The 24,858-nt window shown below is 40.7% G+C and overlaps 4 protein-coding genes across 35 annotated transcripts in view; 3 read left to right on the top strand and 1 right to left on the bottom strand.

The window, feature by feature from the left end:
• Nucleotides 1–3,925, bottom strand: part of TSGA10 (testis specific 10) — a 122,191-nt gene extending 118,266 nt beyond the window's left edge. For 8 of the 31 annotated variants that reach the window (XM_070572014.1, XM_070572033.1, XM_070572029.1 and 5 more), the window contains exon 1: nt 3,395–3,530. Coding sequence is in view for 4 of the 31 variants with exons in the window: in XM_070572004.1 (XP_070428105.1) it covers nt 3,395–3,451 (57 nt within the window). In the remaining 27 variants the exon portion in view is untranslated. Of the gene's footprint in view, nt 1–3,394 lie in introns of all 31 variants that reach the window. The other 23 variants (XM_070572009.1, XM_070572021.1, XM_070572010.1 and 20 more) reach the window with 11 other exon arrangements.
• Nucleotides 3,926–9,254: 5,329 nt separating this feature from the next.
• C14H2orf15 (chromosome 14 C2orf15 homolog) lies at nt 9,255–10,303 on the top strand. Its single transcript, XM_070572049.1, has one exon. The coding sequence runs from the start codon at nt 9,255–9,257 to the stop codon at nt 9,528–9,530; it is 276 nt and encodes a 91-aa protein (XP_070428150.1). The 3' UTR covers nt 9,531–10,303.
• Nucleotides 10,304–14,480: 4,177 nt separating this feature from the next.
• The window catches only part of MRPL30 (mitochondrial ribosomal protein L30), a 37,402-nt gene continuing 27,024 nt past the window's right edge, over nt 14,481–24,858 (top strand). For both annotated transcript variants that reach the window (XR_011525880.1, XM_008509083.2), the window contains exon 1: nt 14,481–14,991. Coding sequence is in view for 1 of the 2 variants with exons in the window: in XM_008509083.2 (XP_008507305.1) it covers nt 14,731–14,991 (261 nt within the window). In the remaining variant the exon portion in view is untranslated. The remainder of the gene's footprint in view (nt 14,992–24,858) is intronic.
• On the top strand, nt 14,857–22,863 carry LIPT1 (lipoyltransferase 1). Its single transcript, XM_008509080.2, has 2 exons — nt 14,857–14,991; nt 21,682–22,863. The coding sequence occupies exon 2, from the start codon at nt 21,683–21,685 to the stop codon at nt 22,802–22,804; it is 1,122 nt and encodes a 373-aa protein (XP_008507302.1). The 5' UTR covers nt 14,857–14,991; nt 21,682; the 3' UTR covers nt 22,805–22,863.

The raw sequence follows: 24,858 nt of genomic DNA, 5'->3' as shown, positions 1-24,858 counted from the left end.
TGAAGATTTAGATATGAAGGGGTAGAAATGTGAAGAAGTTCCCGCTTGGTAAAATTTTAATTTTTCAGTGAAATAGGAGGTAAGATCACGTGCTAAAAAGCATCATTAGTGTTGAGTGAAATATCAGGCATATACTACGTTCTCAACAAATATCTACTGAATATTTTGATAGAATAATTGAAAATACTGGAGTACTTTATATGAGATTCTGAAATCTGGTTCCACAAAAGGTCTCTTTGTTTTCTTTTTATAAAATTGTCTCCAAAAGTTTAGACTGACAGACACTGCAGCAGGAAGGAATAGCCTCACTAGCAGAAGAATGTAGAAAATTACACAAAATTTTATGAATAACTGAGATAGAGGTTTTTGTATTTATAGTAAAAATAAGTGAATAAATGATTTAGGGGTTCACTTCAAACAAAACAGTAAAGCCATAATGTATAACCTTTCTTATGAAAAAGAAATAATCTCTCCAGTCATTCCATCTGAACCCAAGCTCCTCACTTCTCTTCAATCCAGCCTAGACTGTAAAGAAGTAACTTATCTTTTTAAAGGAGCATAAAACAATGGCCTTAGCAAGGGAAACAAAAGAAAAAATAAACAAATGGGACTACATCAGACTAAAAAGCTTCTGCACAGCAAAGGAAACCATCAACAAAACCAAAAGACAACCCACCAACTGGGAGACGATATTTGCAAATCATATATTCTACAAGTGGTTAATTTCCAAAACATATAAAGAATCCATACAACTCAACAACAACAAAAATAAACAATCTGATAAAAAAAATAAGCAGAGGATATGAACAGATATTTTTCCAAAGAAGATATTCTGATGGCTAACAGACACATGCAAAGATATTCCACATCAATAATTATTAGGGAAATGCAAATCAAAACCACGATGAGATATCACCTCACACTCATCAGAATAGCTATAATTAATAAAACAAGAAATAAGTGTTGGAGAGGTTGCGGAGGAAAGGGAACCCTCATACACTGCTGGTGGGAATGCAAACTGGTACAGCCACTATGAAAAACAGTATGGAGATTTCTCAAAAAATTAAAAATAGGAATGCCATATTATCCAGCTACTCCACTATTGGGTATTTATCCAAAGAACATGAAATCAATAATTCAAAAAGATATATGCACCCCTATGTTCATCACAGCATTATTCACAATAGCCAAGATGTGGAAGCCACCCAAGTGCCCATCAATGGATGAATGGATAAAGAAGATGCAGTATATATATATACACACACACAGACACACACACACACACACACACACAATAGAATACTACTCAGCCATAAAAAAGACAAAATTGTGCCATTTGCAACACGGATAGATCTTGAGGGTATTATGCTGAGCAAAATAAGTCAGACAGAGAAAGACAGATACTATATGATTTCTCTCACATGTGGAAGATAAACAAACACATAGATAAGCAGAACAGATTAGCGGTTACCAGAGGAGAAGGAGGTTAGGGGAGGGCAAAGAGGGTAAAGAGGCACATATGCATGGTGACGGATAAAAACTGGACTGTTGGTGGTAAACATGATGCAGTCTATATAGAAACAAATAAAGGATGTACACCTGAAATTTACACAATGTTGTAAGCCAATATGACCTCAATAAAATGATAAACAAAAAAACAAAAATCCAATGGCCTTAGGAGAGGTATCATTTATCAAGACATCTTGGAAATATGAGAAGTTAAATAGATATTTTCAAGAGGCTTTTCTAAACTAAAAGAGTTTAGTACTATATAAACTTGTTAACAGCATAATTAAGACAAATAGAATCACCTTACTAACTAGCTCACTTCAAAAGATTATCATGGGGTACATGTATAAGAAAGTTCACAGGAGTGTTGTTCCTATTTACCAAAAACTGTAATAACTTTAATGTCCACCAACAGTTGAGTAGATAAATTGTGGTATACTCGTATAATGTGCAACACTAGACAACAAACTAACTACAAGCAACAAAAGGATAAATCTTAAAAACATAACATTGAATAAAAGAAGCAAAATGCAAAAGAATAAGTAGTACAACTCCATTTATAAAAAGTTCAAAACTAAGCCAGACTAGAATATCCGCGTTTACATACAAAGATAGTGAACCAGCAAGAAAGTGGCTATCAGAGAAGTCAGAACAGTGGCTACATCTGGAGAGAAAGGGCATGTAACTGCAAAAGGGAATGCAAAGTAACACCTGCTCTAACTGCCTCTGTATATGGAGTACTCTAAAAGCAAATTATCCTAAGACAAACTGATCTAAGCAACTGAAAAAGACAGAAAGAGAGCCCAGAGGATCTCTACATCTGATTACATGTTGGGCAATAATCAGTGATTTTCTTCAGCAGGTAAACAAAATAAGATATATTCTGGAAGCTGCCATCAAATAATGTCAAAGCTTACTGTTTAAAATAAATATTTCGTTAATGTACCTTCCTAGTTATTTCCTACTAATTAAGACTGAAGGGTTTAGTTCAATAATGAACTAAAACACAAACAAGAATCAGTTTTATACTCGAGGCAGATTTGAATGACGTGACACATATTTATAACTAACCTATTTCATTCTAGTTATAAACCGATGGTTGTTCTATTTGTTTCCTTACAGGTAAAAAAAAAAAAATGAAACGCTGAAAATCAGTAGAGGAAATTTAAAACAACGAATATCATGAGATATAATGGCCTGGACTGGAAGTAGGAAAACTCTGGGACACTGTCCTCTACGAAACTTTTCCTGAAGCCGCGATCTTTGATTTTATTTAAAGAAAAAGAAATATATTTCTATTTGTATTTAAGTATCAGGTCCATGATTGCCGCATAGCTATTTAAGTTTCAAATATTTTTTCAAACAGAAGCCATCTTACCCTGCCTTTCCTGTTTGTAATTTCTACTGAAATTATATGAGATTTTCATGCAAATGTCTACGTAATCTCAGCCCTTCACCTCCCAAAGTCCACAAAGAGGCTTAGAAGTGAGAGCTTGGGAGTCAGGAAGAGCCAGGTTGAACTCCCAAATTTATGACTTCCAAATTCCTCAGCTCCACTGGAGAGCGCTTCTAAACAGAACAGCACCCCCCAACAACCAAGCGGAGAGCTGCGGCAGGAAGCGAAGCGGTCACCATAGGAACTGGGATCAACCCTAAGCTCCCAAGAAACGACAACAGGGGCAAAGTTTGCTCCTGGAGGGTTTCTCCGGACGGCAACTCTGCCGGCTACTGCCCCTCACACCGGCTCAAGCACCGAATACCCATCTCGGGGGTCACCCACCGCTCCCAACCCCCGCCACACTCGCCCTCTTGCAGCCGCCCTCTCTGAGGCCTTCTGGCCCAGGAGCTGCTTTACCCCAACCAGGCGCATCCCTGCTGCTTCTACCTGGAGCTCTGGGTCCCTCCCTGGACTCCTCGGCCCGCTGTCCTCCCTGGAGCTCATCCCGGTGACTGCCAGAGCTCGGCCTCAGCCTAGGATCCAGGTCCCTCCCCGTCATCATCCTCCGCCCCTTTCCCCTTTCTTTCCACCCTCAAATCCACCTGGCCCCGCCCCGGTGGAGACGGAGGAAGGCAGGACCCGGCGGGAAGGAGGCGGAGGCGGTTAGCGCCGGCCGGCGCCGCCGTCGGCCCCGCCCTCACGCTCAGTACCTGAGGGGGCTCGTCCTCCACCTCCCCGGCGCCTTCGCTCCGCTTCCGTCCTGCGCGCCCCCAGTCCCCGTGCGCACGCGTACCTGGCTCGACTCTTCCTCTCGCGGGGACTGAGAGCTGTGCGCGCGCACTCACGTACGCAGCGACTCGTACGACCACCTGCCCGCCTTACAGGGCGCCTTGGAGAGGCCTCTTCCAGATCCATCCACGCTGCGCAGGCGCACGCCCACGGAGCGCCCAGTCGCCCGGCTCGAGCGTCCCGTCTCCTAGTAACCAGCCGCCAGCCCCCTTCTGCAAGACTTTTTTCGTACTCCCCGCCGGGGGCTGCCACACCTGGATAGAACGCGCATGCGCAGGGCTGTATCTCCTCTTGCTGCCTTCCCTCGGCTCTGGAACACCTGCTGCTTGGCTGCCGCGGCTGTGTCGCTTTTCCAAGGGATTGGGCACCATTCCGGACCCACGTTCGGTGAACTCGTTACTCCTCAGAGCTGCTTTAGGCGCTGGGAGGTTGGTGCGCTCTCCTGCCGCAGCTAGGGGTCGGTTTGCGGGGAGCTTCGCAGGTCGGGTCCTGCTGCAGCCTCTGGGGAGAGAGCCGACCTCTTCGAGTGAGCGCCGGCAGCCTGCACCCTGCAGTCTGGGGAGCCTGCGGACCCGCGGCTGCAGTCAGCCCTGCACGATCCAGGCAGGGTTGAATAGGGAAGTGGCAGAACGACCAATGAAAGCGCAGACTCCCGACCTGTATTCTTTGTCCACATGCCAATCCTTCTCCAAGTCCTCTTCCCAGAAAAACTGGTGATAGTTAACGTAAAAAGGAAAGAGTATACAACCTGACGTGATATTTAATGTTATATCGGTTGTTTTCCTGTTTAATACCGTTTAAACTCGTCTTCTCTCAATTAGGAACCTTCAGTCTGGGAACACACTTTTAACCAGATGTGATATTATTTTTGGCCATCCAACTGTGTTAAAATTAACTATGTTACCTAAAAGTAGAGAAATTAGTTTTGTAGTGAAAAAGAATGAGAATTGCATTATTCTGCCAATTTTTGGGAGCCCACCTTGAAAAGAAATAGTCTTTTTAACAATTGTTAGCTTTTAATTGTCCCACCCTTCTTAAATAACCCCAGAGCTTCTAAACTCTAATGGTGACTTTATCTCCCTATCTTTTCCTACAGATGAAATAGATAACTAGGTTTTTCTTATAGCTGTTCTCGGATGATCTTGATAAAGTAATCGCCTGTGCATTTCAAATGTAAGCTCACATTTGAAGAGACTAAGAAGTCCTGTTTTTGCCAGGTGAGTACTCATTTTTTCCCAAAATGTATTATTGGCAGGCATAAACAAATTTTATGTTAGAACCAATTTCTTCATAAAAGTACATTTAAATATGTTTTTTGAATGTCTGCTGTGATTTTTTTCATTATTTGTGCCATTACATTTGCTCATATTTTGTAGCATTTACTTTTAGATATCATATACTTTGTAAGAATAGCTAGATATTAAAAACAAATTGAATGTCCCTGTTATTTTAGATAAAGAAGTCAGAGATTCCCAAGAGGTACATTTCCTCTGAAATATAATTATACTTACTTGATAAAATAAGTTACAAACAAGCATGAGCTCTCAAAGGCCATCCTGAAAAGTTATTTTAGGGAGAATTATGTATAATCTCGTTTCCTCTTCAGATAGGAAGATTATTTTGAAATAAAAGTTCTCATTATCTAGCATTATTGAAAAGAAATAGGGAAAAGTATACAAACTTCAAAACTCAGCTGGAGTTGAAGACTTGGAGGGAGGAGACTATTAACATAGGAAATAGGAAAGTGCTTCCCTTAGGGGAAAAAACAGGAAAAGTTTTAGCATTTATGTATACCGTCTAGATGTTACTGAAGATTCTTTGGAAAGAATATAGGGAAAAGATCATCATCTTAGGCCAAACCAGACCATGAAGATTTTCCTTTCTTATCTTACCAAGGACTATTGACTTCCTCCCCCAACCCAAGAAAGTGAAAATTTTCTTCCCTCTCTGGAACCAGAAAGAGTGGTGAATGCTCTATCCTGCCCCAACTAACCCTTTTTTAAGTACCTCTGCTCTCTTCTTTGTGACAGACACTTCTGTGCAGTTCTAAGGTCTGGGTTTTCTGTTCCCTTAGTTTCTCCATCATTTCACAAGCTTCACTTACGAAAACCTCTATTTTGCCTTTTTTTTTTTCCCTACTCCTCCCTGGTCCCCTCAAAAAAAAAAATCTGGGACTCCAATTACACATATGTTAAGCTGCTTGATATTGTCCCACAGCTAACTGATGTGCTGTTCATTTTCTTTAAATTGGATAGTCTCTATTGATATATTTTCAAATTCTCTATTCTTTCCTTTGGTAGTGTTAACCTCATCCACAATATTTTTCATCTCTGGAAGTTTGATTTTTTTTTTAAATATCTTCCATTTCTCACCTCATCATGCTCATGCTTTGCTCTACCTTCTTGAAATAAGGAAGATATTTTAAATAGCTGTTAAGGTCCTTGTGTACTAATTCTATCATCTGTGTCATATCTGGGTTTGTTTCTATCAACTGACTTTTTTTCTCCAGGTTATGGGTCATATTTTTCTACTTGTTTTCATGCCTGGTAAATTTTTGTTGGCTGCCAGACATTGCAGAGTTTACGTTATTGGGTGCTGGAGGTTTTTGTTTTGGTGTTTTTTAAAAAAACATATTTAGGCTTTGTTCTGAGATGCAGCAAAGTTACTTGGAATGTTTGATTCTTTAGAGCTGCCCTGTCAAAAATAGTAACCACTAGCTACTTGTGGCTGTTTGAATTTATGTTAATAAAATTAAATAAAATCTAAAATTCAGTTCCTCATTTGTATTATGTACATTTCAAATTCCCCAAGCCGCACATGGCTAGTGGCTACTGTTTTGGACAATTGATATAGAATATTTTCATCGTTGCAGAAAGTTCTATTGGACAGCGCTGCTTTAGAAGCTTGCTTTTAAGCTGTTAGGTCCAAAATAGTCTTTATGTAGGGTTAATTTGGCCCCGTTACTGAGCCAATACCTTTCTGAGGACTCTACTCAATGCTCACGTATTAGGAGTTCTTTCCACTCCAGCTGGTGGGGACTCTGCTTCTGGCCCTGTATAAGCCCTAAGGACTAGAATGCCTTCTCCTTTTTGGTGGTTCTTTCCCAGGCCTCAATAGTTTCTTTTCACACATGCCCTCATCAGTACTTAGCCAAAAAATTGTGGTGAATCCTCTGCAGATCTCTGGAGCTCTTTCTCTCATTCACCTCTCTCTTCTCACCACAATTCTAGCCACCTTGGCCTCCCCAAACTCTGGACTCTCTTCTCAACTCATTGAACTGACCAGGTTTTTTGTGGAATCTTTAGTGTTTTCTACATATAAAGTCATATCTTGAATATGTGAATGTGAATAGAAATAATTTTACTTCTTACTTTCCAATTTGTATGTCTTTTATCTCTTTTTGCTCTGGCTAGAACTTCCAGTACTATGTTGAATGGAAGTGGCAAAAGTGGGCATCCTTGCCTTATTCCTGATCTTAGAAGAAAAGCTTTCTTCATTGAGTCTGATGTTTGCTGTGGGTTTTTCATATATGGCTTTTATTATACTGAGGTAGTTTACTGGTTTTCCTAGTTTGTTGAGTGTTTTTATTTCCTAGTTTGTTGAGTGTTTATATGATGAATTTTGTTAACTGGTTTTTTGCATCAATTGAGATGATTATGTGGTTCTTTTCCTTCATTCTGTAATGTAGTGTATTACGTTGGTCAATTTTCATATGTTAAACCATTCTTGCATTCCAGGAATAAATCCCACTTGGTCATGGTGTATAATCCTTTTAATATGCTGCCCAATTCAGTTTGCTAGTATTTCATTGAAGATTTTTCTGTCAGTGTTCATAGGAATATTGGTCTGTAATTTTCTTTTCTTGTAATGTTTTTGCCTGGCTTTGGTGTCAGGGTAATGCTGGCCTCATAGAATGAGTTAGGAAGTGTTCCCTCCTCTTCAGTTTTTTGGAAAAGTTTGAGAAAGATTGGTATTAGTTGTCTTTAAATGTTTTGTAGAATTCGTTAGTGAAGCCATTGAGTCCAGGGCTTTTTTTGTTGAGAGACTTTTGATTACTAATTCAATCTCCTTACTAGTCATAGGTCTATTCAGTTTTTCTGTTTCTTCATGACTTAGTCTTGGTAGGTTTTATGTTTCTAGGAAGTTGTCCATTTCAGCTAGGATATCCAATATGTTGACATACAGTTGTTCATAGCACTCTCTTATAATCCTTTTTGTTTCTGTAGAATTGGTAGTAGTGTCCCCACTTTCTGATTTTAGTAACTTGAATCTTCTTTTTTTTAGTCCATCTAGCTAAAGGTTTGTCAATTTTATTGATCTTTTCAAAGAAGTGCTTTTGGTTTCATTGATTTTTCTCTATTGTTTTTCTATTCTCTATTTCATTTGTCTCTTCTCTAATCTTTATTATTTCCTTCCTTCTGCTAACCATGGGTTTTGTTTCTTCTTATTTTCTAGTTCCTTATGTTGTAAAGTTAGGTTGTTGATTTGAGATCTTTCTTGTTGCATGTAAGTGTTTATAGCTATGAATTTTCCCCTTAGCACTGATTTTGCTGCATTCCATAAATTTTAGTATGCTGTGTTTCTGTTTACATTCATCTCTAAGTATTGTCTAATTTCCCTTGTGATTTCTTTGATCCCTTGGTTGTTTGAGTGTGTGGTTTAATTTCCACAAATTTGTGAATTTTCTGTTTTCTATTATTGATTTCTAACTTCATCCAACTGTGGTCAGAGAAGATATTTTCTGTGATATCTATCTTTTCAAATCTGTTGAGACTTAATTTGTAGTGTAACGTATGGTCTCTCCTGGAGAATGTCACGTGTGCACTTGAGAAGAATGTCTATGCTGTTGTTGTTGGGTAGAGTGTTCTGTGTATGTCTGTTAGATGTTGTTGGTTGAATTTGTTATTTAAGTCTTCTATTTCCGTACTTATCTTCTGTCTGATTGTTCAATCCATTATAGAGAGTTGAGTATTGAAGTCTCCAACTATTATTGTAGAACTGTCTATTTTTCCCTTCAATTCTGTCAGTTTTTTGCTTCATACTATGAATTTGATGGTGTGTTGTTAGTTGGTAAATGTTTACAATTTGGGAAGCTTCTTAATTTTTTGCAGACTACCTAGCAGAGTGTTTGGTCTTCAGTAATTATTTCTTTAATCCATTAATAGTGAATTAAAAGTTTTTGATAACAAGCATGATAGAAAGGACTGAGAAGTTCTTTTATTTTCTGAAAAGTGATGAAACGTAAAATCTTTTAAAAAAAAGACTTTCAAAGAAATCCTTAGAATCTGCAGACCCTCCCACAAAGAAAATGTAAACACTAAGAGATGGAAGGCGCTTTTACTTTACATTTTTGGCATCATCACCATGAAATTTCAGTAAAACAAATATTGCCATGAAGTTAGTTGAAATTCCCACTGTATTCACTTATTACCATTTTTTTCCCCCAAGCAATCAAGTTGAAGAAACGTTTCCACTACTTAAAGAGGTACCTGTAAACTGTATTTATTCAGCTGTCTCAATGGGATTTTCTCTTAGTAAATCTGCTACTCAGGTATCTGCTATGCGTATGGATTCGAAAGTGGATGATCACTTAATGCATGGGGCCGAGAAAAGCAAGTTGGAACCAGTGACTCAGTTATTTCAAAACACCAAGAAAATAAGATTAGAAGACAGAAACCAAGAAAACTTTGCAAGAAGTAAAGAGACTGGCACAGAATCTCTTTCAGAGAAAGCCTTGGGTCCAGTGGTGTATGTTAAAGAAAGTGATGGGATAGAAATGACAGATGTGGAATGAAGTTATTTGTACATATTATCAAAGAACCCAAAACTTGCTTTTGACTAAGAGGGCAGCTGAATGAGAACTTAACCGTGTTAGGAAATCCTAACAAAATGAAGGAAGACGACTGCTTATTTTTCACTATTTATGAATCACCTTAGACTGCATTTTTTGATGATACAAATTAAAAAAAAACGTTGCTTTAGGGAGAAAAAGCTTTCCAAAATTCAAAGCAGATTTCTCTGGTATTACATTCTATCTTTGTCAAAAATCAAAATTTTTGAGTAACAGTATTTAAATGGCACCAAAACATTTTAATTATATTTCTTTAACAAGTGATCAAAAAACAGGGCCCAGACAGTTTGACATCAGTATTTCACACTATTTCTGGTGTACTCCTTTTGTATGTTAGATTTCCAGTTTGGGACTTTGCTTTAGGCTACTTTATCTTCCTGCATTTTTACATTTCTGTTCTGTAAAAGATGAGTGCAGATAAACTCTGCCAAAGACCAGTCAATCACATACCTTGGGAAGCATTTCACATTTTAAATCATCCTTTTAAAACTGTTTTTTTCTCCTACACTGAATTCATTTCAGAGTTACAAAATAGCTATTTCCAAGTGTAATAGTTTATCTTGCAGATGCTAACATTTTATACCACCGCTAATTAAGAAAACAGTCTAGTGTTAAAAAATTCTTGTCTGCCGTTCATATTGAAACATCTAGTAATTTGAAACAGCAGTATTGTCCCAAGTAATGTTAGATGAAATTAAAACCATTTTGTGTCTGTAGTGTTCTGTAACTATATTATGTATGTTTTGAACATTTTCCTGTACTTTAATATTTAATGACTATCTCTAATGCCCAACTGAGTAATCTCCTCAATGTTCATAAAAACAAAGAGGAAAAGGCATTTTCTTTTAGGGGAAGCAATATTTTATAAATCCAAGGGGCTGGCCTGGTGGCATAGTGGTTAAGTTTGTGCACTCCACTTCGGCAGAGGCCCAGGGTTCACAGGTTTGGATCTTAGGTACAGACCTGGCACCACTCATCAAGCCATGCTGTGGTGGCATCCTACATAAAATAGAGGAAGATTGGCCTAGATGTTAGCTCAGGGACAGTCTTCCTCAAGCAAAAAAGAGGAAGATTGCAACAGGTGTTAGCTCAGGGCCAATATTCCTCACACACACACACACACACACACACACACACACACACAAACTCCAAACAAATGTAATATATATGTAGAGAATATCGAGTCTAGAGTAAAAAAAATTGTTGAATGGGACATTAGCCAATAAGACAATGCTTTTTATTATTTACAGAACATAATTCTTTGGGAGAGAGAAAATACACAAATCATTCATTTGTTCACCTAGCCTGGCACTGTGCTTGGTGCTGGGGATATAGTGGGGAATAAAAGAGCCACCGCCTTCATAGTGCTTACTGTCTGTCTGCCAGGAAAGATAGAACATCAGACCGTAATTATATAAGATACAAATTGTGATATGCCATGAAGAAAATGTAAAATGTTCAGAGAGACAGAAGAGGAGACATAACACATAAACTTGAGTTTTAATTGTGGGAACTAGGAAGGCTTCTCTGAGGACATGGCATTTATAGCTTTTGCAGTGACACAGATGTCCAAGTGAGATGATGGTGATGGTCCAAGTGTGGAAAAGGGGATAGAGTCCAGGTGAAGTTTGGCAGGGCATAGTGACGGTTTGAAAATGGGAAGTGAGGAAATAGGAAGGGTTTCTAGCAAAAAACGCTAGATGCATGGAGGTAATTCTTTTATCAGACATACTTCTTATGTTTGTGGTGGGATGCTTGATATTATGATTGGTAGTGATACGTGGGGAAAAGAGTGAGCTCAGGAGCATGGGTTTTGGACATGCCAGGTTTCCAAGGCAAGTTGTAGACAGTTGTATGTATGGAACTAAATATATAAATTTTGAAGTTGTACACAGAAATGGTATATAAACCATGGAAATGAATGAGGTTGCTTAAGGCAAATGTATAATGTGAGATAAAGTCCTGAGGAATTCCAACATTTAGGAGCTGGTCAGCGCTGGGGGAGCTGGCAAAGGGGGCTGAGGAGTTGGCAGTGAGGCTGGTGGAAAACCAAGACGGTAGTGTCCAGGTTGCCCACAGGAGTCTTAAAGGTGGAGGTAGTCAAGTGAAAGTTTAGGTGAGGACTGAAAGGTCCATTGGATCTAACAACATGAATGTCACTAGTGACCTTAGTAAAACCACTTCTTTTGATAGAGGATTGGCTTGGATATTTACAGACTGGTTTTTCACTTCCATGAAAGTCCAATAGAACATTTGAAAGTTGTGTGTGTGATGCCCCATCCATTGCAGGATGTGAAAAGTAGTAGCACACCCCAGTCACTGAGACACTGAAAAATGCAAACGTTAATTACCCTCATTGAGAACCGTTGCTGCTAAGACATCAGAAAATTGGAATCCCCAAATCCATTCTAAGAGATAGTTGGGTCCACAAAGACTTCCTGGAAGGGGTGGAATGGAACAAGTTTAATCAGGACAACAGCCTCATTTAGGTTTTTCTTTTTTGGGAGAAGTCTACAAGTGGAATCCTAAAGTGAGCACTTCTCAAAGTTCTGTTGTTTCTGATAAGAAAGTAAATTTCTCATAATCTAGTTCAGCAGAAATAAGGTTTCTAGGAGCCTATAAATTTAACGTATTCATAAAATAAGGGTATTTAGTCCTATAATACATACATTGGTATTGCATCTAATAGTTTTGTCATTGATGCTAATAATAATAGCTATCATTTATTGAGCTGGTGTGTGACTCTCTTAGTTGAGATTCCCTAGAAGCTGCCTGAGACAGGGATTCAGGTGCGCATGATTTTTGAGAGTGTGCTCTTTAGGAAAAGCCTGTAAGGAATGAGGGAAGCAAGATAGTGAAGCAGAAGGAGTCACTTAAGGATGGGGGCTCAGATAAATTCTTGGCCTGCCTGATCCACAGGGTGCTCTGGAGGAAAGTTGACCCATTGTCCCACTTTGAGGCAAGGGCTGGGATTATTGTACTCCCTTGCCAGTCAGACATTGGTTGCCACCACCAAGCCAAAGTGGAAGGCTAGGAGGGAGGGAGGTAGCGTGAATCGCTCAGGTGTTTCTGGGCACAACAGATCCTACACTCACAGCAGCTGGAGAACAGATGCATGGATTAAGAGTAAAGGAGACCTGGGTGGGGCACTTACAGTCTTTATTACAATACCAGACATCTAACAGGCATTATTTTCCTTTTATTTTGAAACAATCTCAAATTTACAGAAAAGTTTCAAGTATAGTACAAAGACCTTTCCCTCTCTCCCAACCATGTGAGAGTAAATACCTGACATAACCCATCACTCCTGAATATTTTTTGAATGATCAAAAGGATTTTATTTAATTTTTAATTTTTTTATTTTTTAGTTAAGAGATAATTGACATATGACACTGTATTAGTTTTAGGTGTACAACATAATGGTTTTATATATGTAGGTATTACAAAATGATTACCACAAAAAGTTAACATCCATCACCACATATAGTTACAAATTTTTTTTCTTGTGATGAGAACTTTTAAGATCCACTTTCTTAGCAACTTTCACATATACAATACGTATGGTTAACTATAGTCATCATGAGGTACAGTATAGCCTCAGGACTTATCTCAGAACTACAAGTTTTTACGTCTTGACCACCTGCACTCACTTCGCCCATTCCCCCAAAAAGCACTTTTCATGGAATAAGGGGGACTGAAGCCACATTGGATAGGTTGAAAATGAATGGGAAGTGAGGAAGTGGATACTGGATGTGTAGAACTCCTTGAAAAAGCTCAGCTCTCACAGGGGTTAGGATGAAAGGTGGAAAGAGAGGTGAGGTCACTGGAGGATTGTTAAGATGGGATGGAGTTCATGTTCAAGTGGAAATGGAAGAAGGTTCCGGTGGAGAAACTAAAGAAGTAGGTAGGAGAGGAGTAAGAACAACCAAAGGACAGAAGTGTCCGAGCAGGGAGGAGGGAATGGGGTTCTCAAAAAGCACCTCAGTAGCAAATGAGGGGTGGAAAACTGTAACCATCTCAGATTTCTGAGAAATGGCATTTAGAAGGATGTCGTATAAGCAGAGGGCAACAGTATCGTGTGGCTGTTTTTAATGACAACTAGAAAAATCCCTATTGGGACTAACTACAAACAGAATCCATTCCCACTTGCATAGTACAAGATAAACTACCTCAGAGTGACTTCAGTCAAAAGGATAATAATAAATGAGGAGCCATGGTAGCTTTATTGTAGCTTTAGGTGGAGCCCTGGTCATTGACGTCGTCATCACCACCAAATTGTGACCACTGGATGCAAGTCTTGGTGATTTCTATTCTAACTGAAGGAGAAATGGATTTTTGTGGAAGATGGAAAAGATGACCACAGATTCTCTGGGCTCCTCTCAGAGAGGTGGGTCCGTTAGTGCTTTGGCCAACATAAGGTGGCGGGAGTGCTACTTCCAAGGCTAGGCCTCAACTGAGCTGCCCCCGCTGCCAGCCCGCGCCAACCGCCAAGAGCCCGAATGAGGCCATCCTGGACCTCCCAGCTCAGCCCGCCCTTGCTGAATGAAGCCCCATGAGGAAGCCCAGGTGAAACCGGCAGAGGAATACCTAACTTGCGCATTTCGATGTTAAAAATCATAAATTGTTGTTTCAGCCACTAACGTTTGAGGCAGGTCGTTACGCAGCAATGGTTTACTGAAACTTTGGCTCGCTGGGGGAACTGCCCAACTGGGTGAGCCACGAGGGTTTTCTTGCCAACTCAATGAGGGACACCCCGAGTGGTACCGTTCAGTAGACTGTTTTCTGACCCACTCCTTCCTACCCGTTAGCATCTCTGTCTTGGGAATACCAGCGTTTATGCCTTTAAATGCAACTTGTCTTCTAAAACTGATTTTCGCTTCTTCACCTTCCCAGTGGAGTTATCTGCCCTTGAGACTATGAAAGGGAGATACGGACAGACCCGGAGCAACGCCTGAGGGCTCCGGAGAGGGTGTCTGTCGCACTCCGGCGGCCTGTGACCTGACTGGGCTCCCGGCCGACTCCCCGAGACTCGCTCCTCGCAGCGCCCCCTGCAAGCGGCCGCGGCCGCCTCTCCTACCTCCGCCCCGGTGACCATTAGCTGCGTGCTGTCACGCGGGGACCGCCCGTCTGAACTGAGGCCTCGATGGCTTTCGGTACTATTGCTCGAGTGCGGACTGCGTCTCTGTCTCTAATCTGGTCTGGCACTGCCTCGCGCCCCCCGGGAACTCCAGGGACCCCGGTCTGGCCCCGGCGCGGCCCCGCCTCCTCTCGGCGCTTCCGGTGCGCCCGCCTCCGGTCGGGTCGGCGGCGGGGCTGGGCGCCTGCGCAGCCTGCCGGGCTCGGGGCCGCGGCGTTCTTCCTCCGCGGGAGCCCGCGCGGCCGAGGGCGCAGCCGGCAGCGGCAGGTGAGTGAGGGCGGAGGACGATGTCGGGGGCGCTGGGGGCCGGGGCGGGCGGGGACCGGGGACCCGGGACCCCGAGACCGGGCCCCACGTGCGCAATGCCTCGGGCCGCCGCCGTGGTGCTGAAGGGGCTGCCCTCTACAGTCAGCGCTTGAGAGGATCTAACTCCACGTTAGGAACGGTTTGTCCCCAACACAGGAGGGTAAAACACGTGGGGCGCCAGCTGTGTGCACGGCGCAGAGAGCCAAGAGGGCAAATAAAACGTGCACACGCCCGTCGTGAGACTCTGGATAAGTTACGTCCTGTCAAAGAGGCGCAAAATAAGAGAGGCTTGGTAAGGTTTCCTGAAGGAGCTGGGCCTGCCCAGGATAGATGGGATTGTGTTATTTTTTGCTTTCTGTTCGCTGATGGAGAAGCATGTTTGGCAACGCAAAGCGGTGGGAGCGAAATGTCTTCCTAGAACGTGGAAATAAGATTGTCCTCTTAGGAAAAACTATAAACTTGCTAACTAAAACGTGAGAGTAGAGATAGGTAAAGTTTGTTGAAAGAAACAAAATTTTACCAGGCCTTCAAGATTTGACTGTAGCCTGACAACTACAAGACTACGTCGTTCAGCCGGAGGTCTGATCTGTCAGTGAAGCGGGGCGTCGAAGAGAGGCGCACCTGGCCCAGGTGAACCCAAGCCGCCTCCAGGACAGAGGGTATCCGGGCTTTAGTAGTAGGATCTCTTCAGAGCCTAAGAGTTGAGGAGGTGGTTTCCTCAGGGCTCATCCCATCAGACACTGAAATCATATAACTCAGTCCTTTTGTTCGGATTCTGTATTCACCAAGCAAATTTATGATAAATCGGCTTATCAGTAGTCCTACAGTGAGGAGTTGGACAGGCTGGTTGGAATATCTGGTTGATAGCCTGTAGTTCTCTATGTAGATTAATAAATTGGCATTCAGGTTTTTTCAGACATCTCTTTGTTTCCACGTTTTCTCGCTCTGTGATTCCTTTCATCCTTCAGGGCTCAATTGACATGCTACATCCTCACTGGGGCCTATTTGTTTATGTGTTCAGGTGCCTAGAAAAGTTTCTGGCACATAGTAGGCACTCACCCTAATAATGCGGGGTCGGTGAGCCCAGGAGTCGAAAGAAAGATTTCTTGGACTCTCAAGGTCTGGCAGTAGTGCTCTTTTATTTAGCGAATAGTGTGGAATAGCATGGGGACAGGACCCATGGGCAGTAAAGAGCTGCTGCATGGGGACAGGAGCCATGGGCAGTGAAGAGCTGCTGCTGCTGCTACATGGAGACAGGACCCATGGGCAGTTAGAGCTCCTGCTGCTGCCCTGAGTTGAGGGTTAGGGCTAAATTTATAAGGCATGGGTACGTGACTTATTTTACTGGAAAAAGAAAAGATGATGTAAAAAGTCATTAAATGATTCAGTGCAGATCAGGTCTGGTTATTGTGCGGTCATATAACTTTAGATACGAATCTGGTCATATAGATCAGCACGTAGGTGACGATGCCCTGGGCTTCTCTCCCTTGGGCAGCCCTAATTCATACCATAAAAATCCACCAGGTCATATAGTTCAGCATGTAGGCCAGGTCACCTTGGGCTTCTCTACCTGGGGCAGCCTTAATCCACATCACCTAACTCCCTCAGCTCTCAATCTTTGCTCAGATGTCACCTTTTTAATGATGCCTAGCCTGATGACCCTATTTAAAACTGCAGTCTAGTTCCTCTCACACATTTCCAATTCCCCCCGTCCCATCCCTACTTGTTCTTTTTTCCCATAGCCCTGTCATCTTTAATTGGTTCACTGATAAATGCCAGGTGCCAAGAACAATGCCTGTCATATGGTGGATGCAAGATTTGTAGAATTAACACCTTTGTTGTGTTTTATTCACACTGTATACACAATACCTGGATGAATAGAGATATTTTGAGCACTATTAATACATGAATTGGATCAGTTCAGGAATCCTAACAAGATCATGTTTTTGACCAAAGTCATTATCTTGCACTCTTGTTAATTTATCAAGGTAAATGCCACTTCGATGTGTCTTGGTTAGGAATCTTTGTCCACTTTCCTATTAAGCTCCTGGAGGGAATGCATGTCATATGATGGGAATAGTATGAGAAGAACAGAGATGGGAAGGTAGTGTCGACGAAAATAATCCATAACCAATCTATAAATGAAAATTTGGACGAGTTTATTCTGAGCTAAAATCTGAGGACCATGGCCCGGGGCCTTTCTTCCCGAAGGAAGAAAGGGCACCAAAGAAGTGGGGTGCACAGAGTGGTTATATACCCCCAAACAGTATGTTTCACATATGATTGAAATGTCCCTCCCACAATAGTCACAAGATTACCCTGTCAGCACAGCGCTTGATGGACACAGTAGGTAGTGGGTCTGCTATCTCAGTGGGCGCAGCAGGAGGCAAGTCTATTGTCTGGAGCTGGGTGGTCACAGGTGAGCGCAGCAATCAGTTCCTAGCCTAAGGAAAGATGCTTAATCCTTAAGGGAATCCCAACATTGGGACGGGGAGGGAAGTTGCACCTTTATCTCAAGGGCCTTTGTTCTTGCCATGGGGAATATCTAAAGCAGATATACAACGCATGCTCAATGGCCACAGTCAGGCCCTTTTGGAAAGACAAGGTCAGGCCGAATTAGGTTTACACCAAATGGCTTCCTTATATTCTCCAATATATCCTATTGCTTGCCATTTTTATTTGTCAGTAGGAACAGTTAACATTCTAGAGCATTTCATATTTGCCAGCATGAGTGCTTTATGCCTGTTAACCCATTTAATTCTCTCAACCATTCTATGAGGTAGGAACCTTTTATAAATGAGGCAATTGTAACAGCCGGCAGTTAAACTACTTGCCTAAGGTTACTCAGTAAGTGGTGGAGCCAAGATTAAAACTTAAGCTCTATAAAGGACTATAGTTAACAATACTGTATTGCATATTTGAAAGTTGCTAAGAGAGTAGATCTTAAAAGTTCTCATCACAGGAAAAAAATTGTAACTGTGGATGTTAACTGACCGTAATAATCCTTTTGCATTATACATATATCAAGTCATTATGTTGTACACCTTAAACTAATACAATGTTATATGTCAATTATATCTCAATAAAACTGAAAAAAAAAACAAACTTCTTGTTATCTGGTATCCTGATCCAGATATCCTGATACTCTGTATCCTGCCACATTCTGTATATGCAGACAAGAGTCAGAGCCTTAACCTTAGGAAGGGATTCGTCACAAGGTCTTTGAGAATTTCCGGATTCACAGACACCATTCAGGATATTAGTGTCCACCACACCTGTTAGTTCCTGTTCCTCCCTTGGGTCACAGTGGAAGAGGATCCCATCTGCTGGCAAGGCTGCCTCTCTCCCTGCCTGAACTCTGGCTTCCAACACCACCAGGCTGTCAGGGACCTTCCTTCACCAACGTTGCCCTCTCTTCCTCTCCTCACTCCTATCGTGATCTAAACATGCTCAGTTCTCTTGCATTTTAAATCCACTCCTAACTTCACATTTCCTCTAACTGCTGCTGTCCCTAGCTTTTCCAGTTTACAACTGGAACATACTCATTGTCTCCACTTTACTCAACACATCTGGTTCACTAATCTTCTTGATGCTGTTAACTCTAATAGATGCTTTTCAACCCTCATCTTACTTAATCTATCTTCAGCGTTTGGCATTATTAACCATCTTATCTCCTTGAAGCTTCTATATACCATATTTTAAAATTTCTTCTATTCTTAGTTTCCTTTGAGAGCTCTCCCTCCTTCCTCTGCGTGTCCCTTAAATGTTACTGTTCTTTGGGGTTGTAAGGCTCTTGTATCTTCTCACTGAACCCTCTCTGGATAATCTGGTTCCTCCCATGGCCTCAGTTACCATCTATTCAGGTCTGTGCCATTGGCTGCTGGATAACCATAGACTCTCAAGTTCAACACAGTCAAAATGAACCAATTATCTTCACCCCATACCTCCTCTTCCTATGAAATCTGTCCTAGGAAATGTCACCTCTTTCCATCCACTTGCCAGCCCAGAAATCAGGGCATAATATTAATAAAAGAGCTAACATATTGTGTGCTTTCTATGTGCCAGGTGCTCTCATAAGCACTTTACCTGTATTAGCTGAAATAATCCTGATTTGAGTTCCGTCATTACCTGAATATTACAGATAAGATATCTGAGACACAAAAAAGTCAACCAATCTGCCTTAGGTAACTCAGCTGGTAAAAGACAGAGTTGGGATTTGAATGCTGGCTCGCTGGCTATAGTTTATAATCATTATACCATAAGGGACATGACCCCTGACTTCTCTCTCTCACCCTTATTCAACCAATTACCAAATATTGTAGATTGTCCATTCTTAAATCTTTAGGTGATGTCTTGAAAGTATAAATCAGTTCTTCCCACTTCCTTAAAACTCTTCAGCCCTTCCTCCATGGCCCTCAGGGTAAACTTCAAGCATCAAACTTGGATTTTAAGCCTTTTCATAATCTGACCTCTACTTCTGCCTCCTTATCTCTTGCGCTTCGTATCCTAGTACCAGCCAATGGAATTAAATTCTTTGAATGGGTCTCCTTCTCCTCCAAGCTGTTGCACTTTGTTGAAATACTTTTCTTATCCCTGTTATGTCTCAGCTTCAATGTCACTTCTACTAATTAGAGTAGGCCTTCTAACGTACTTACCCTATCACAGCACTTATGACACTGTATTTCAATTATCGCTTTACTTGCTTTTTAGTATCTCCCACTAGATGGTGAGTTCCTTGAAGGCGAGGCCTGTCTCCGACCCTCATGTCTCTCATATCCATCCCCTTTATGTCTCTTACCCTAGTTCAGGCCCTCATTATCTCTAGCTTAGACAACTGCATTAGTCTGTTAACTGGTCTCTCTTGAGTCTGTCCTTTCTTTAATCCATGCTCAACACTGGTCACAGAGGTGGTTTTGTATAATGGCCAACTTGCCTGCTCAAAACACTTCAATAGATCCCAGCTGCTTTTAGAAAGGTCCAAGTATTTTAGAATTACATGAATTTGTCTCCTTCCCTTCTCTATTCCCTTACTGCCTTGTGCCTAGTGGGCACTCCATAAATATTTGTTGAATGGATGAAGGACTATGTCAAAGGCGGTCAAACAGAACCAAGAAAACAAAGAGTTTAACCAAAGCAATGCAGTCTGGCTGCAGAGGCCTCTGAGGACGGCACAGCCCTAGACTTCCGTGGAGCTAGAAGACTGATAGTCTGACTCTATCCCTGAGGAGGGAGTCCCCAAAACATGCCTTACTATTAGATGACTGGTTTTTTAAGTAATTTTATTGGGATTATAATGGTTTATAACATTGCATAATTTTGGGTGTACATTATTGATATCAATTCCTGAATACACTTCATCGTCCTCACCCCCTTTGTCTGCATATGCTGGAAAAATGCTACTCCCATTGGCTTGGTAAACACCATCAGATTTGGAGACTCAGTTCAAATATCCCTTCCTCTATTAAACCTCTCCTGACCTTTCTAGATTGTAAATTGGTTCAACTTTTCTGTAGCATAATTTACAAAATATATCAAGAGTAATGAAAATATGAAGACTCTAACCTAGGAATTGTGCTTCTAAAGGACATGACTAAAGAATTTGGCCTAGTTATGGACTTGAATAATCCATTCTACCAAGTTACTTAACCTAAAGGAAAATTATGACCATCCTGAAAATTAGAATTGGAATAGAATGGTTTCTTTACAAGCATAACTAGTCAAAATCCTTCATTATTACAGCTAGTATTTTCAACCCTTTGGGACCTAATATTTCACCAGTACTGCTAACAAAAATAATGTGTAAAGTGTCCAAATGTAATAAAATTATTCATAGCCTTTCCATATAACTCTGCTACTCTGATTGCCTCTCCCCTGACCTCAGGGCGTCCATCCTCATTTAATGTTGATCTAATAAAACAATTGTGCTGCCAGTAAATCTTATATCTCAAAGTCAAATAGGAATTATTTAAAAATTCTTTTAATTAAAGCTTTCCACAGAGATGTTCATAAATACATTGTTGATAACACAGAAAAACTAGAAACAACCTAACGTTACAAACTAAGAGACTGAGTAAACTGTGGTATATCTGACAATGGAATATTACACAACATTAAAGCTGATGTAATAATAGATTTAATGTTGAATGAAATAACAGTATGGTTCCACTTTTTTGGGGGGGGAAGCATGTGTGTGTATACACATGCACAGAAAAAAATGGGTACACACTAAAATAGTAATTGTGGTTGTCTCCCCGTGGTGGTGTTATGGATTCTTTTATTTTGCTCTTTTTGCTTATCTGTATTTTCTCATTTTGCTCAGGGAACATGTATTACCTATGAATTCAACATAATTTGTTTGGCTTTGAGATATATTGCATAATGTATTTGCAGATTAATTGTTTGTAAAATCTGTGCCCCTATTTCATTTCAACTGAAATTATTTGAGGTTTGTCTTCCTTTACCTACTTTGAGTACTCTGTTATAGAGCTGCTGAAGACTAATGATAAAGCTAAAAGGCAAGAAGGGAACTGAACAGGATACTTAGAGAATTAGATAAGTTTGGATTAAATAACCCAGAATTCATAGCTAGAAAATAGAATTTAAGATTCCTTTTCTCAATCAATTAATTTGTTTGTCTTCCATTTTTAAAAGCATGCTGATCCCATTTTCAACGAAGAATTGCTTCCGGTTACTTTGTAACCTCAAGGTCCCAGCAGCTGGCTTTAAAAACATAGTAAAAAGTGGGCTCATTTTACAGTCGATTTCCAATGATGTTTACCAAAACCTGGCTGTAGAAGACTGGATCCATGACCATATGAATCTAGAAGGCAAGCCCGTGCTTTTCTTGTGGAGAAATTCTCCCTCTGTTGTAATAGGTAGGCATCAGAATCCTTGGCAGGAATGTAACCTGAATCTGATGAGAGAAGAAGGAATAAAACTGGCTCGGAGAAGAAGTGGAGGAGGAACAGTCTACCATGATATGGGTAATATCAATTTGACTTTTTTTACAACCAAAAAAAAGTATGATAGAATGGAAAATCTAAAATTGGTTGTGAGAGCTCTGAATTCTGTCCAACCCCAGCTGGATGTGCAGCCTACCAAAAGATTTGACCTTTTACTTGATGGACAGTTTAAAATCTCAGGAACAGCTTCTAAGATTGGCCGGACTACTGCTTATCACCATTGCACTTTATTATGTGGTACCGATCGGACCTTCTTGTCATCTTTGCTGAAGAGCCCTTACCAAGGGATCAGGAGCAATGCCACTGCTAGCATACCTGCCTTAGTAAAAAATCTTTTGGAAAAAGATCCCACTCTGACCTGTGAAGTACTGATGAATGCTATTGCTGCAGAGTATGCTGCTTATCATCAAATTGATAATCACATTAGCCTAATAAACCCAACAGATGAGACACTGTTTCCTGGAATAAATAGCAAAGCCAAAGAACTAAAAACCTGGGAGTGGATATATGGCAAAACTCCAAAGTTTAGTATAAACACTTCCTTTAATGTGTTATATGAACAGTCACACTTGGAAATTAAAGTATTCATAGACATAAAGAATGGAAGAATTGAAATCTGTAATATTGAAGCACCTGATCATTGGTTGCCAATGGAAATATGTGACAAATTAAATTCAAGTTTTATTGGTAGTAAGTTTTGCCCAATTGAAACTAGTATGCTAATAAATATATTACATAGAACATGTCCAGAAGATGATGAAGTACATAGTAAATGGAATATTCTCTGTGAAAAAATTAAGGGAATAATGTGATTCCAAGTAAATTTCTTAATCTGGACAGTTTCAATGAGAAAATAAAAAATTTTAATGTACATTGTATGTCTCTCAAAATAAAAAAGGCCTAGTCTCTTTCAGTAACTTCTCCCCCTTAGAAATTGTCTATCACCTACCCTTGTCCATATTTTCTACTGACCTCTAGGATACTCTGTCTCTTTCTTCATTGATTTTAATACCAGGCACACATTTATATTTCACCTGCTTCCTCTGTTAACATCTTGGGGATGTACACCATATTGGACAGTCTGATCTCAGAGGTAGTTCTTTTTCTTACCTCTAGGGAATATAACCCAGGCTTCTTGCCACTTCTGATACCTTAAACTCTAAACTTCTCCCCTTCAGTTGTATTCTCTTATCCTTCCATGCTCTCCCACTAAATCAAGGCTATTGCACTTTTCTAAGCCCTTAACTCTTCCTTCATCTCCCTTCCTACCCTAGCCAGAATTATTTCAAGTCTACTCTCCCTTCTTACCAGCATTCTCATTTGCTTCTTTCTTGACCTACCATAGCCACCTTTTTTTTTTTTATTCCGACAATTGAGTTTTTACTCCTATACTTAGATGGCAGGCAACACTGGAAGAAAATTCACATAATCATGCAGATTAACCCAATTTCGTATTTATAGTTTTCAACTTACAGTTCTCTCTGTTGGTGTCAGATTCAACTCATCTCTTGACTCCCTCTCATTCTTCAGAGGCCTTATTCCTAAATGTTTCCACTCTTCTTAAGCTCAGAATTCCACTACTCTTAATCTGTTCACAAGCCTTGACTTATAATTTGAGAGTGGAGACCTTCAGAAATGAGCTCCTTCAGTCCCCCATGTTCTCTACTTCAACGTTTCTCATTTGTCCAATCTCGGAGAAAGAAATACCTCCTTTCCCTTAATGCTCACCCCTCTAACTGTACCCTGGATTTTGTCCTCTCCAGCATGTTTGCTCCTTGTACTATCAAATATTTATCTTCATCTTGCATTTTTTTCTCTCCCAACTTTTACTGGATCCTTGCCCATAGTGAATGAACATGCTCATGTCTCCCCTCTCCCAAGAACTCTCCTGCTCAACGTTTTATTCTCTTTCTCTCCATCTCTTCACTGTCAGACTTCTCCAAAGGGTAACATCACTGCCAACTGTTTCCTGTCTCCACAGTTCATTCACAGTCCTCTTATTTCTACAGTATTTACTATGTGTTCATTGAGTGCCTACTATGTGCCAGGTACTTTGCTAGTTGTTGGATGTTCATGGTGAGTGAGAGAGACATGGTCGCTGGCCTTGGGAATTGACAGTTTACTGGCTTTCAAACTTTTAAAAACTAGAGTAAAACATATATTACGTACCAACACACACATATATTACCTATATCTAACAAATTTCACAATACGTTACTTATCCTTTACTATTTACTTATCTGATACTTTATATTCATTTTATTTCATCTTTTAAAAATTGATTTTATGATCTATTAATAGGTCAAGACCTGAGTTTAAAAAACTCAAGCCTAGTGGGGAAGTAGACAAATCAGCAAATAATTACAAAACAAGAAAAGTATGAAAGAGAAGTCCAGGTAGTTATAATAGACAATAATAGGGGCTACCTAGCTGGGGCTATCAGGGAGATGACGTTCAAACTGAGACCTGAAGAATGAGAAGAAAGCAGCCATGCAAAGTGGAATGGGGAGGAGAGTATTCTAGATTTTACCAGTTAGCTATTGCTGCATAACAAACCACTCTAAAACTTGGTGGCTTAAAACAACAATCATTTACTCACACATCTACAATTTGATCAGGGCTTTGGTGGGGATAGCTCATGATCCAATGACATTAGCTAGGACAGCTTAACGGCTGGAAATACCTACTTCCAAGATGGTTCACTCACATGGCTGGCAAATTGGCGCTGGCAATCTCTAGGAGCTCAGCTGGGACTGTGGGCTGAGCGCTTCAGTTTCTCTCCACTTAGGCCTCCATAAGGCTGCCTGGACTTCCTCACAGCATGGTGGCCCAGAACAAGTGACTCAAGAAAGCTCAACAGAGGCTG

This window comes from Equus przewalskii, chromosome 14, assembly GCF_037783145.1.
Source record: "Equus przewalskii isolate Varuska chromosome 14, EquPr2, whole genome shotgun sequence".
Taxonomy (NCBI): domain Eukaryota; kingdom Metazoa; phylum Chordata; class Mammalia; order Perissodactyla; family Equidae; genus Equus; species Equus przewalskii.
Note: the sequence above shows the minus strand (reverse complement) of the source record. Positions and strands in the feature narration are given on the sequence as shown.